The sequence below is a fragment of the Siniperca chuatsi genome, linkage group LG4, assembly GCF_020085105.1.
Source record: "Siniperca chuatsi isolate FFG_IHB_CAS linkage group LG4, ASM2008510v1, whole genome shotgun sequence".
In the NCBI taxonomy this organism is placed as follows: Eukaryota; Metazoa; Chordata; class Actinopteri; order Centrarchiformes; family Sinipercidae; genus Siniperca; species Siniperca chuatsi.
Genome location: NC_058045.1, coordinates 6,436,290 through 6,451,582, shown reverse-complemented (window position 1 = coordinate 6,451,582; position 15,293 = coordinate 6,436,290). Strand labels below are relative to the sequence as shown.

Genomic DNA, 15,293 nt, shown 5'->3' with positions numbered 1-15,293 from the left:
ATCACAACCAGTTTGCAGTGGAGAAAGCATTGCACCTGCTTACCCTCGTGAAAATGCAGCTGGCCAGATGTTGTCTGGAATCCTTGGTTTTGTCGTGTGTTTTTATAGCTGGACAGATTATTGAAATGGCTATAGTGAATCCCCTCCATCTATGTGGAAAGGGCAGAAAGGAAACCTCTGGTTGGATATCTGTTTACAAGAGATTACTGACTGAATGAAGTGTACTGTATGGGTCACTTCCATTTCTCAGTAGCAAGTTATGGGAAATATTTTGTAATGCTATTTTCTTCTTCAGTTGAAAACTTTGGTTCCAAAACTGAAAACTTTAAATATGTTTAACAATTGAAAAAGTGACACTTACAATACGTACAATATTAAAATACACTATTGACTTCTTAAAGGCTAGCTAGCAACTGAAAGGATAATACATTTACATTTTATTTTTCCATTTCACCTTTAATATGCTTGAAAGGCGTAAACAACCTGTGGACCTTCTGTTGTACTTCAATAGGTAAGCAGCCCACAAAGCAAACTGCTGCTGCTAACTTGAAAATAACATTTTAAAGATACTGAATGATTGATTTCCATTAATTGGCTGACTGGATCCAAATCATTTAAAAGTAGAATTCTATTATAAGATAAACATCATACACAACTCAGGCTCTAGATGTTGAATTCAAACCTAGAGTTAAAGGAATACTTTTGCTTATTCCAATGTCTTGACAGTTAAGGTGTGGCTGTTAGCTCTAATGCCACCCAAACCTGCACATACTCATCAGTTATCAACCTGCCAAAAAGTAAAAATTGTGAATATTATTTTTGCTTCCTACACAACTTTGTAAAGCATTTAAGACATACTTAAAGCTTTAACAATATGTCAAAATAATATTTACTCTAAAATAGAATATATGAATTTGCTCCTCTCTAACCTTTCCAATAACCAACCAGTGTGTCATTTTTAAACTTGATCCACCCGATCCTTAAGCCAGTAGATTGTGCAACCCTAGCTTCACTTCTCATTGTCTTGGCCTTCCATAGTGCTTTTTTGCTGTTGGTACAGATATTGAAACTTATTACACTGTTTGGCCTGTTGTAATGGTATCTTAAACTGAATTTAACTGAGGAGCTGAGGGTATTACTCTTTGGCTTTGGCGTGTCGCTGATGCAGAATCTGAGATATACTTGATCACACTGCTTCCATTGTGCGATACCCCTCCCAACTATTTCTCTTTTCATTCATCTTGCCCTCCAACCTGTAAGGAGATTTACATCTATTTTCCAAGTATTTGGTGAACAAGATGATAGCTAAGCCAGGATGGAATATCCATGTTTGTGGCTGGTGGCTGATGTGGTGTAATCCACCCTAAGCTTCCATGGATGGGATGGGGAGGGGGGTCAGTAAAGAGGGTTGTGGAGGGCTACTCTGTCTCTGGCCATGCTCGCTAGCAGTGATGGCCAGGACAATTTGCATGCTCTTGGCTTGAAGTTTGTGCTTTTTAAAGTCACAAGCTCTTTTTTTTCATCTCATGTCTAAGAAGCAGTCTCAGAATGGAGAGGTGTTTAGCCCCAAAACTAACAGAAATCCTAGTGTTCTACAAATATGTACACAGTATGGGAGTTACGCCAGCCAGCTCACATGGAACAGATTTATTATGGGAGCAAAAGCATGCAGACAGTATGTACAAAGTTAATATTTGGATTTGACTCAGTGCCTACAGGTGGATGCTGGACCAGAGTTTGGACTAAAATGTTAAACTGTATGAGCAGCAATAACAGTGATATCAGCTGCAAACTGAGGAGTATTGCAGCAGCACAGGTATAGCGTTATCAACTTAAATTGACAACCCTATTATTTTTTTATGTAAAATTTGTTTTTAATTAACAACTTTTTATACAAACTGAGTGACAGGTTTAAATGGACAGTTGAGAAGAACTGATTTGATTTATCCCAGTGGCCAAGACTATTGCGTTGTCGTGGGATGCTAACAAAAATTATTTTGTTCAATCGTGGTTAAAATGACGAAGTGTTATATTTTTCATCATCACATTAGTACCCACTCTTAGATTATGGACATAAAAAACCCAGGAATGTGTCTCATGTTTGTAAAAAAGTGATAAAAGAAATACTCTGAGAAAATCCATTGATGCTAAAGAACAGAGGCTAGCTGGGAAACTGGGTGGGGCTTTCTCTTTGAGGGCGGGGCTTTAAACAGGCTGTAAAAACATGGCAGACGCTATTGTTAGTGCCAGTAAATGGCTCTGGCTGAAAAGAAAGTGAGTGATTTGGGCAAAGGTAAGTAGATGAAGGATCTAGCTGGTGCTAGCACTGAAAACTACAGCTGGATTGTAATAATAAGCTTTTCTAGCAAAATGTAATCTTTGTATGTACTGAATGCAGAATTGTGTTACCTTTGTGTTTAGTTTTGTGATAATATTGGTTTTGGAGATTCATGCGAGCAAAATGCTAGGTAGCAAAAGTAACATTGTTTCCTGAGTAGTGTTGAGTAGCATGTTAAGGGCCCTGTGAGGTCTGGTTGTTTTGAACATATGCTTGGTGATGTTGGATATGTCTCGCTTGTGTAATGGTGGAGGTAGTTTGCTTCGATGAGTAGAAAGAAGTGGTCTTTCAAGTTTCAAAGAGTTGTTTGCCACACAATTCTAGTTTGTTTTTGCTTTGGAAAGCAGTGTTCAGTGTATGTGCAGGTAAAGGTGGTTGGGAAGTGGTTCTGGGATGCTGGAATGGTCTGACTAAAAAAAAAAGTTATTGAGAAGGTGCCCACTTGACAACCCCATCGACTTGCCTTCATTCATACACTGATCTATATAATAGAGTGGCTTAAGGTAAATGTAAGGATACGACTTATTGTATTCACTCGCTACATCCTAGAAAGCTTTTGATACCAGCGGCTTTGGTTTTCAGTGGCAGTTTGTAGTGGATCTAGACAAACTGTGATGGCTGGACACCTGAACTGGCCATGGCTCTCTAGTAAAAATGTGGCAGACAGTTCAGTAGATTTATGATGGCACAACCTGATATCCACTGCTGAGTTGAATGAGATTAAGGTTAAGACATCTTTTAATGAAGCGCCTTGGTAGAATGGTTACAGCACATGACATATAACTGCAACGTAGCCAGTTCGACTCTGGCAACCTTTGTTGCATGTCATCCCACTCTCTCCATTTCCTTCTGTCTCTTCACCTCACTCTCTCCAATAAAGGTGAAAAAATGCCCCCCAAATAATTTAAAAGACATAATTTAACAGTCAGATTGGACTTGTGTATAGAGGCGTTGCTCACCCAACCTTTGTCACATAGCACTATCTGTATTGATAAATTACTTGAAATTGAATACTTTATCCTTTGAATATGCTACTTGTGCCAACTGTCGACTGACACCAGTCTTAATTTACATTCTGTATAGAAATTCTGGAGCGTTTTTAATTTGGTTGTAGCTGCAGACTCTGTGGGTATGGACCTGCTGGTCAAATAAAGTAAACTTCATAAACCCCATTGATTACCAGGCCATCAGGCTAATGTTGGAAAAACTTGCTATTTAGTTTTCAGTTGCTAGTGTGTATGTTTCTTTGTTTGTGTGTGTGTATGCAATACAGTCTATGGTGTGGGTACAGTGTAGAGAGTGTGTGTGTTAGAATGCTCTTTATATTAATGTGCATGCATTAATCTGCATGTGTGAACATGTCCCATTCTTGTCCCCCACACTTTTGAGATCACATTGTCCCTGCTGTCTGTATTTAGTTGATGGTTCCTAAGCTTATATTGCCTTAGTTTCACAGTTGATTGAGTAGAGGGTTTGGTGTGGCTCTACACTGCACTCATTTTATTGAAGTTGGACGGATCTGCAGTCAATAATACTCGCTAAAGCCCCAGCTGTTTTGTTTTAATCAGATCCCAGGGGTTTTGGTCTGGCAAAATAAGGTTGGCTAATGGTTGTGAGTGACCCAGTCCTGTCAGCAGCAAACACTTCCCTGTGGTGTCAATGCAGAAAGCTTTAGGATACGACATTAGGAAAATGTTAAATCACTCCGTCTAACTACTGTCTGTACACAACCTGACTAAATGCTCTGCCTTAAAACATTGCTGTCATGGGTTTGGTCATGGTTTTCAAGAGGGCCGTGTGTTTAGTTTAATCTTGGGAACGTTTATGTGTGAGTTGAAATTTGTGGCAAACCTGAAGCCATGGCAACTTCAAGTATGAATGCAGTTTTCAACGAACACCAGCATTGCGCAACAGAGGTTGCATTTCTCAGGTTATACACCTGAGAAATGTCACTGAAATTGAATCAAAGCAACCCTGTTTTTATTTTACTCAAAGAAGTCCACCTCTTGTTGCTCGCTGGCACTCTGAGTGTGTGGATATCATCAACTGTTCACTCACTCACAACACTGTGCTATAGACAGTGATTTACTCCTAAATACATGAGCAGAAAGTGGACTTTATGTAGTCAGACACAAAAAATCCTTGATCAGCCCAATCCTGATGATGAGCTTGGCACATCTCTAATATGAACTAATAAAGTATAAATAAAAAATATAGACCTACTATATAGACGGCATATTGTTATTACGTGTGGTTCCAAATTCTGCTGCATTTTTGTTGAGCTTCATTTTTCTCTCTTTTAAGCCTTCAAAAATGGGAAGAAATGATATGCTGGTCCAGAATTAGCTGCAGCCTTGTGCTAGATGGCCTGTCATTTGACATTCATCCCACTGCTGGTACAGTATGTGGAGTCCCATTGATAATACATTGTACCGTTATCCTTCAAAATCAAAACAAATGCCATAGTCCCATGCACTGAAGGACAACCCAGATTACATGACCTTGTCAATGGCCTACATGACTATGACATCATATTTATGCTTATCCTAATAAGATAATCTCATTTCAACACAAGGGAAATGGGTTTTGAGTTGACTTTACCTGCCCTCGTCTTAACCTGCCCTCTCTGTCTGGCCTCTTCCTTCCCAAATGGCTGGTAATGCCACTTCCTGTAAGCCTGGCAACAATGTATAACACAAATGTATTATTTCCATTGGCCAGTCGTTGTACACATCAGATCAGAGAATGTACATTGGGTAATATTATTATAGCAAAATACATATAGTAAAGGTTTTCGAATCAAAACATAAGAGATACATTAAGGAATTTATCAGTCACTACAAATGGTTTTACAGTTTGATTTGGTGGAAAAGGCTCTGCCTGTTGAACAAGCTCCCAAAATCCACAGAATTCAGAGATGGCTGTAAGCTGTAAGCACGAAAACATTAAATCTTTGTCATGTGAACAGTAACATGTAAAAGAGGGGGTGAGGTTGGTGAGGCAGTTGCAGCAGCAAGGGATGTTGGCACGAGGATTAGCAGAGTAATAAACAGAGAGAGCTGTCAGGTTACAAACGCTGTACACTTGTATGAATATGGCTGGATGTTACTACTCGGCTTATGGCTGATCAATGGATTTATCAATGAGCTGATACTCAGTGTGAATGAAACAGCTAATAGTTTATAAGATTATGCAAGTGTGACTACAATATTCTGCCTGAACTAAGTTTCCCTTTGTGTAGTTTACTTTAATTTACTATAGATGGTTTACTTTTGTTTATTGCTATTAATTTGACAAGAAATGTAAGTTAATTAAGTAAAACAACAGAAACTCCACATCCGTATTGTCAAGGATAACATGGGATGATCTGTTTTTATTGTGGTCCTTGATGTTTTCAGCAGCGACACCAGTTAAAAACAAATATTAATCAATGTCACCCTCCTGTTTGACTTTACATGGTATCCTGGGTGTTGAATCATTTGCTTTTAGTGGAAGTGTACACCCTACAGAGGGATGGATTGGCTCTAAGCCTAGCTTTTAGTTGTCGTACACACCTCAAATCCTTCAGTCCCATATGTCGAGGACACTTGTGGTAGAAATGTATGGATATGAAGGCGTGTCAAGCCATGGAATCTCACTGGCCACCCCAGGTGCCACTCCAGCATCCCAAGATGTGATTTCAATGTTGGAGGCTGGACTGTCACGCTAACACAAGACATGCTGTCCAGTATTGTGGAGCAAAGAGAATACCAAAACAGCATCCTCAGTGTCATCCTGGGTTGGGTCTCTGTGCCTCACCTTGGTCACCTCAGTCAAAATGGAGTGTACATGTACTAAATTAAAGGGATGATGATGTTATTTTAACCCCCCCGTTGATGACTGGCTTCCTTATAGGTACAGGAATACACAGAACATTATGCTCCAATGCGTTTGCATTTTGCTTGCATTTACGTTTCCGTGTGTGTGTGTTTGTTTGTGTGCTGTTGAGCAGTAATCCTCGTAAGATTAAGAGTGAAATCACTGTCCCATCTGGCCAATGTGTCATAGTCTGTGTGCAAGGGGAATCCTCCTTTAGGAGTCTTACCCTCCATCACCCCACTTTGTCTTACGCTCATTCTACCACCTGAGAGACCAGAAATGATCTTTTATCTTTCAAGTAAAGCCCACCTTCTACCTCTTTGTTTAAATGAACTGGGTCATATGGGTGTCCAATATACAGGTGTGGCTCACATGGATGTCTGATTTAGTAATATGCTTCTGTTTTGGGCATACTCTGTTAAAAAAGGAAAAATCACATCTACTAGATTGTGGCTTCAGGGAATGCAACATTTGCAAGTCTTTCTTATGTGTGGGAGTATATATATATATTTCTGCATTATCTTGTATGTTACGTGAATAATAATAATAAACAACAGACTCTTACATAACCCTTGCAGCACATGGCATGTAATCCATGTTGTAGTCCACAGCATCATAATGCACCCACTGCTGTGTGTTTTTATAAAGTGAGCTTGATGATGGTGCATGCAAACACTCATAGTAAGTAATGGAGAAGCATTTAAAAGATGTGTTCCAGTGATTATTTCTGGGATGGTGAAAATGCACACACCTGACTCTGCTCTTAATCCTGTAGAGTCAGGAAAGACCAAGCAAAGCCCCTCATGAGCCTCTTTAAAAATGTAGAATTAATAAATAAGTAAATGAACAGTGAAGTGGTTTAAAAAGTAAATCCAGTTTTTAACTAAATTGGAAAATGTCTCAAGTTCCCATTAAAAAAACTTTAAATTAAAAGTTGTAAAGTATCTTGAATTAAGTGTACCGAAGTATAAAAAGAAAATCCAAGTAGTGCTTTATTTACTGCTACTACTTTAACTAAACACTAAGATTATCGGAAAATAATCTTGAAGAATCCAATGATCAAATAAAATGCAATAAAAGAAATCATTGTGAGGCACCATGAATAAAATAAATGGGAAAAAAACAATTCTAATGCCCATAAAAGGCAGTGTAATTATGGTATTTTTAGGACTCATTATTATTATTATTATTATTATTATTATTATTATTATTATTATTATTGTTGTTATGGTATATTTAAAAAAACAAATCCAGTAATTTATTGAGAATTATCTGGCCCATAATCAGCAAGATATTTGCATTTTCTTTCTATTTCACTTTATATCCTCTTCCTCCCCTTCCCATCCGCTATATCGTTTATTTTTTTCCTCTAGAGCTGAAACAATTAGCTGATTAATTGATTAGACAATTGGTAGATTACTAATCTCCAACGATTTTGATCAAATCAAATAAAATCGTAATTTTTTAAGCAAAAATGCAAGACATTCTCTGTTTTTGGCTTCTCCAATGTATGAATTATTTGCTCCCTTTCTTTCTCATTTCTGATAGTATACTGAATATCTTTGGACTGTAGGTCAGACAAAACAAGCAAATCACCCTGGGCCCTGGGAAGATATAAGAGGCATTTTTCACTTTTTTCTGACATTTTATAAAAAAAAAAAGATAAATCAATGAATTGAGAAAATAATCTGCAGATAAATTGACAATGAGAACAAATGTTAGTTGCAGCTCTACCTTCCTCCCCCACTTCCCTCCTTTGCTCTCTGCCTTCACTCTCACCTTAATCCCATCTTTCCCACTGTCCACCTCTGCCTCCTTCCTTTTCTTTTTCCTCTTCCTTCATTTACGTGTGCTGGTAGTGGATGTTCAACCCGCAAGGCTATATTTGTAGACTATGTATATACACTGACAGATGGACAGTCTCGTTGGAATGTTTCACTGTTACTAGGAGACGTGGAAACATCCTGTCAGCTGTTAATACAAGCAGATTGATGGCAAAAAGAAAAACACAAAGACAGAGACAAAGTACCTTGACATCATTGTAGGACAACTGACTAGTAAGTGTTTCTTATATTTTGTAGCAAGTATTCTAAATATATATTGGCATGCATCTGTCAATGTCAAACAGAAAAATTTACTCAATAGGGTGATTCTCCGGTAATCAACAGAAAAGTCTGTTCTGTGTAACAAACAGTTCTTAAAGAAAGCAGACTCCATTCAGCTCCCATCCTCTATAACCAGAGTTTCAGATCTTCTGGTTCCCTTTTTAGAGTCTTTAGAGGGTAACCTGAAGGTCAGATATTACTGGAACAGTGAGCGATATGTGGCGATGACTGACTGAAAAAACTGATTTCTCTCCCTACAGCTTCCTCATGGTCCTGGTGTGTCTAATCTTCAGCGTCCTGTCCACTATAGAGCAATATGCAGACTTTGCCACCGGAACCCTCTTTTGGATGGTGAGTACTTTCATTGTGTTAATATACCAAACTTTCACAACTTCCATAAATAGGCCGAATCCAGAAGCATCTTCATAATTCACTCACGTGGATTGTACATTATAGGTTACATCAGTTACAGGGGCTGCTCTTGTTAGCCATAGTTCTACAGAAATAATGGTAACAGATTTATCAGTTACTTGTCTCAAAGGCCGTGCACACTCACACAAGTGTTTTCACTTATTCTAGCTAATTAGACTTCTACTCAGGTTGAAGTTGGGCGGAGCTATGCTGAACTACTAACTATGAACTAACTATGCACTACTAACTAACTTATTTCTGACCTTTGGGAGCAACAAAACTAAATCAGCCAGTAAGAATGATAAAACTGTAACCTCTACCACTTTAACAGGTGCAACAAAATTAATAGGAGGGTCAGTTTGTACACACCCACCCAGTCCTAAGATATGCGGTCTAATCAGGCAGACTAATTGAAGACATCTGTGTGATTGGACCATGGTTGTGTAGGGGCTTTAAAAACACATGCATGATGGTAGTCATGAAACAATGAATCGATTAGCCAATTAGTTGATTAGTAGAAGATGTATAATTTTAATAATCGACTGAGCGTTAAATTAGTTATCAAGCTTGGTTACAGCTTCCGTTCTCTTATATTTCACTGCAAGTTGTTTTATTTCTTTGGGTTTTAGACTGTTGGGGGGACAAAAAAGCAGTTTTAAGATGTCACATTGGACTCTGTGAACCTCTTTTTTTTTTTTTTTTTACATTTTCTAAAATTAACAATTATTGAATAGATTAAAAGGATAATGAAAATATTAATTGCAAGCCACATAATGGCATATGTATCTGTTGATGAAGGTGTTCATCACTACTATATTGAGAGAATAGATTTAGTGATGCTTCCTTGACAAGATCCTTCCTTTTTTTGTGTAACGAACCTTTTTTTGTCCTTATTAATACAATTAATTTATATTTTCTTAAAGAGATGGAACAAAAGAGTGACAGATGGCTAGTCTAAAGGTGTTATAGCTTCACTGCAGTACCCTTCTCTATCCACATGATGGAGACAGAAGATCTTGGCTGGGAAGGATTCTAACCGCCATCTTACACCTAAGCCCAAAGATATTACAAAGCTCAAAAAGACTAATCACTTTTAGTTATTGCAAATACCATCACACAACACCTGCCAGCTTGTATTTCATTCATCCAAAGTCCTTTACAGTGAGTAATGTGTACATACTGCACATTATTAGCATGGGAATGGTCAGTGTTTTTAACCTATTGTGATGACACTAGTTATGCAGAATCATTTGGCTCCACACAGACTGTACTTGCTGATACTTGCTGGTAAATAGACTTTTTTGTGGCTTATTAGGCTATTAAGGCTGCTAAGTGAGGCAATAAATCCAGGGCTTACAACAGGTAGAGGAAATTATGGCTGCTGTTGGGAAACTCTACAAAGAGCTTGCATCATCTGTCTCTTGCTAGCACACTGTGAATATAAATACACACATAGCTACTGCGTACTCACACACAGTTTATACAGACACACACGCTCACAAAAACACACATATGTACCACCTCCTGAGTCCTGGGGCAAACAGAGGACAGAGTGGACACTGTGTTCTATAAACTTTTGGCCAGTGCCCTTTGAAGACCTACTTTCACGGTTATTCATTTATTTGTACCCAGGAAGAGCCAAATACTCTCTATCATTATCTCTAACTCTCTTTGTCTCTTTGTTTCTCTATCTCTCTCCTCCCTCCACCCTCCTTCCAACGTTTTTTTCTGTTGCTTCATTACTCAAGAGACCAGCAGTAATCACCCCCATAAAGACATACAGTAGAGAGAAATGATTCATTTCTCCACACAAATGACTTTTAGTCTTTTCTCTTGAATTGTCAAACCCTGTTCATTTGTACACCTGGCTATGTGTGTGTGTGTGTGTGTGTGTGTATGCGCGCATGTGTATTTGTAATGCATGGTTTTGGTTCAATATTAATTGTGAGATAAGATAATACCTTATCGTGTGTGTGTGTGTGTGTGTGTGTGTTTCATGTTCTTATATCCCGGTGGGGACTTTAACCTGAACACCAACCCATGGGGACTTGTGTCACCGTGGGGACACAAATTAAGGTCGAGACTGCTTTTTGAGGGTTAAGACTTGGTTTTAGGGTACAGGTTACAGGTTACAGTTAGGGTAAGGGTTAAGGTTAGGCATTTAGTGGTGATGGTTAAGGTTAGGGGTAAGGGGCTAGGGAAAGCATTATGTCAATGATTGTCCCCCACGGGGATAGTGAAACAAATGTGTGTTTGTGTGCGCTTGTGCCAGTGTATGTGTGTGTGTTTGAGAGGGTGAAGCTCTGTGACTGAGTGGTGTCATGGTGGCATATACTGGTGGTAGTAGCTATACTTAGAATGTTCAGGGTTAGCTGACATCCCTGAATCACAGGCTGCTTGTTTTGGAAGGCAGAGGGGACATTAGTCCTTGAGGATATTTGGCCTTCAGGGTAGCTGCCAAAGTAAAGCTAGCCAGGCTGGGCAGGAGGCACAGAAGCATGCATACACACACACACACACAGTCACACACATGTGTGTCGCATGGATATCTTCTTCATCCTCTATTCTGCCCAGGTCTTGTTCATTGCTTCCATATTTTAAAATTGTATAACATATTACACGACTATTCTTCTGGCCTCATTATGCATGTAGGTGCACAGCTATGCAGTGAGCTAAACACACTCCCAATAAAGGTTGAAGGCAGTGATTGCTTTTGAGGATTATACTGGAAGCAATTGTGAAACTGTGAAAACAACATTGGTCAACAATGATAGCGTAATCAGAAAAAACAACGAGATCCCATAGACCAAAATTAGACCAAAGTTATAGTAAAAATGAGTTAGTTCAGTAACAAGGAAACAGGATTCACAAAAGTATAGACTAGCTGTCAAAGAAGTTACAGTGTGATTCAGGTTAAGAAGAAACAATGTATCACAATTTAATCTAGTAAACATACACATAACAAGAGTAAAAGCAAAAACAGTTATCCCAACAGTAATTCAACAGTTACTTAGAATGTTGGATTAGCAACACATTAGCTCCAGACAGCTGGTATAATGGCTAGCTTGGTTAGCAGTAAGCCTATCATAGAAAAACTAAATTCTCCTAAATCAACAAATCAACAATCACATAACAGCTATAATACAAAGAGTGTCTACAGATACTGCTCCAACAAGGGCATTTGAGGAGTAGATAAAAGGGCTCTTGGGCTGTGTCCGAAATCACTCCCTATTTACTATAAAGTGCACTACATTTACTGTCCCCCATTTTATTTGAGTGTCTGAATTCTGAATGTGTACATTTATCCACTATACAGTATAGTGCCCTCAAAAATGCCACAATGAAACAAAAAAAAGTAGTGTCCATGGCATGTACACTGCTTTCTGCAAACAGTCCCACAATGTTCCGCATTTTATGGATGTGAAAATTGCAGTTGCGCTACACAACAGCAGCCAGTGATGATGCAAAATGATGATGATGATGAGTGAGTGTCCAAAATCTCAATTTACTGCTCACTAGTGAGTAAACTATTGAGTGTCCATTATATAGGGAGTAGTGAATGAGTGGATGAGGGAGGGATTTTGGACACAGCCCTGTATACAGATCTGACAAAAAGATGGATGGAACTTGTGATTATCTAATCACATGACTAAAATCTATATTCTAGTATATTTAAATCTGACATATTAAAGTCAACTCTGAGAAAGCATGTGCAATTTCGTCGACATTATTATCTGGAATCCAACATTAATAATTATTACTTTGTAGTGTGTACATTCCATCAGTTGCAAAAGCTTTGTAAATCTTTTGAGTGAGTTTGTGTGTGTGTGTGTGCATATGTGCACCTCCCTTGTAGTGGGACACACAGATGAAGCAATCTAATCACATTTTCATCTGATACCGTAATTCCCAAGCAGCTCTTTGAATGAGCTTCATCCTCGTCTGGCTTGATGAGATTATCGCTGCGCGAACAGGCGGCTGTTTTCAGTAAACATGTAGTTGCCAGTTTCTGATACACATACAAAAACACCCCAACATCTGGGTGACCCATTTTATGGAATTATTATGACTAATCCCTTCACATTCCCCAAATTCATGCCTACCTTTGACTTTCAAATGTTACCCAGATGTCATAATTACTAAGCTCGATGAATTGGGATTCTGTGGGCATTTTGTGTTGGTGCTGATGCGGTCTGACTGTGTGGCAACTTTAGTGAATGCTTATTTAGTTTGTTTTATTTTCTAGAAAACATATATCCACAATGAACAGTATTAGTCCCCAGTTATAAGTTAACACCAGAGGTTTTGTATTTAGGATGCAGCTGTCAAATTGCCCACCCTGTTTGTCAGTAATAGATTCAACCTTGTATAGTCCATAATACAAAGAACTGTTAAAACAGTTGTGCAGATATAACCTCATCTGCTAGAGAAATTAAACTGTCAGTCAGAACTGTCCATGGATTATACAGTGTTATAAACACAGCAACAGGGACTTGAAACATAGTCTGTTACTTTCCTACACAAACAATAAGGCTATGGCTGGCTGGTCAAGTTCAACTGAAATGGATGTTTCCTTCCAGACCTCTGAATGCCTGCCCAGATCTCCCGATTTGTTCAGCAATTCAAATCTGAATAAATGAAGTGAAACCAAATGATAATTCAGTCTGATTATCAGGCTATGTTATAGAGATTTACTAAGCCTGCCTGTCTCTGTCTTCAATTCCGCCTCTTTATCTTCCTCTCTCTTTGTCTTTAACTCAGTGACAGAAAATGAGGAATTCATGGGGATGAATAAGGGGTATAGGAATCCCAGGCACATAATCTAAAGATGTAAACATGTTTAATTAATGAAAATGGGCAAACTGAAAATTTAGAAAGCAGCAATGATCTGTCCATCGATCTGCACCATCACTATGACGACCCTGATGGTTTGTATTAAAAAAAGTTGTTTTCCACAGTACTGTTGCTAAAGTATCACTAAATGTACACATAAGTGCATTTTCTCTTTGTGCTGACACTTTTACCAGCCAGAATAGTTTTGATTGATTTGGTTTGATTGACAGGTCATTGTTTTGGGGCTCTGTGGTGCCGTGTTATTGCAGCAGGGCTCATGGTATTAAGTTTCATGCAAGGGGTGGTCAGGGAGCAGCCGGTTCAAGCAATCAACGAGATGGCCACCCACGTGGCCTTAGGTTTTAACAGACAGTATAGTGGCTAAATATTATGCATACACGGTGGCCAGGAAAACGATCTCCGTCAGACAGGCTTAATTAATTTACATGTATGCACATAATAGAAAAACAAATGCACAATGGCACCATGTTGGAACACAATTTAAAAGCGCAAACCTCAGCAGGTATGCAGGTGCATATAATTATAACTCAAAATCAGGTTTTTTCACAATAAGTATAGTTAACTGTCTTCTTCAAGTGCTGCAGAAAATTTACAATTATAATAAGATCTCAACACCCAACTTGGTTATTTAGGCTTCTTATCTGTTAGGCAGCAGTGTGATGGCATTTCGTCCCGTGGCTTCGGTCACTTAGCCATTGACCCTGTCTCAATATGAGCTGTCATCAGCCATGTTATCAACCCCCATCTTTCCTTCTGGATGGTTGACTGATCTTGGTACTACTAGACCACCTCAGTGTTTCTCTTTCTCTGTCTCACACACCTGTCATTACCCACTCATATTATGTCGTAAATCTTGGTGATTGATTATAATGGCCTTAATGCTTTTAGATTAGTCTTAATGCATTAATGCAGTGCTATCAATGCTTTTAGAAATGATACCTTATCTACTTCCACAGCCTCTCGTCCTGTGTGTGTTGAACAATTATTGTCTCTGTACCAATGGATTAATGTAACCCTTGCTCTGTGTTTGCATTGTGCTCCACAGGAGATTGTGCTGGTGCTGTTCTTTGGCACAGAGTATGTGGTCCGGCTGTGGTCGGCAGGCTGTCGCAGCAAATATGCAGGCATCAAAGGACGCCTCCGCTTTATCAGGAAACCCATATCAATCATAGGTGCACCTGGCATTTTCCTTTGCTCCCATTTAATACAACGGATGTCATGAATTGTTCTTGTAGATCAACAAATTAGATCATTCAAGCAATGTAAGGCTTTACTTTAGTACAAGGTTTCATTGAAACTGAAGTGTTCTTTATTTGATTTTCTTGTCTCTGTCTGTCTTTCTCACAGATTTGATAGTGGTCATTGCCTCAATCATTGTGCTTGGTGTAGGGTCAAATGGCCAAGTGTTTGCCACGTCTGCTATCAGGTAGAGTGTCTATTTTGTTGTCTGCATTTTATTATTTACTCATAGCTAGAGAGGGATGAAAAGATATTGAGACGATGAGGCGGTTTTGTGTGTTGCAGGGGCATCCGTTTCCTCCAAATCCTGCGCATGTTACATGTGGATCGACAGGGAGGAACGTGGAGGCTCCTGGGATCTGTAGTCTTTATTCATCGACAGGTAGGTTGAAAGTATTCAGGCTAATGCTATTAAATGCTGGCTAATGCTGCTAATGCAAAACTATTTTCTTGTTTTTTAGCATTATTTTTTATCAGCTATCAGACAG

General features: G+C 38.8%; 1 protein-coding gene across 15 annotated transcripts in view; it reads left to right on the top strand.

Annotated features, from left to right (window-relative positions):
* The window catches only part of kcnq1.2 (potassium voltage-gated channel, KQT-like subfamily, member 1.2), a 172,674-nt gene that overhangs the window by 10,013 nt on the left and 147,368 nt on the right, over positions 1–15,293 (top strand). For 13 of the 15 annotated variants that reach the window (XM_044194390.1, XM_044194396.1, XM_044194397.1 and 10 more), the window contains exons 3-6: positions 8,562–8,652; positions 14,612–14,738; positions 14,914–14,992; positions 15,091–15,187. In XM_044194390.1, coding sequence (XP_044050325.1) covers positions 8,562–8,652; positions 14,612–14,738; positions 14,914–14,992; positions 15,091–15,187 — 394 coding nt within the window. Of the gene's footprint in view, positions 1–2,249; positions 2,294–8,149; positions 8,254–8,561; positions 8,653–14,611; positions 14,739–14,913; positions 14,993–15,090; positions 15,188–15,293 lie in introns of those variants that run through there. The other 2 variants (XM_044194400.1, XM_044194401.1) reach the window with 2 other exon arrangements.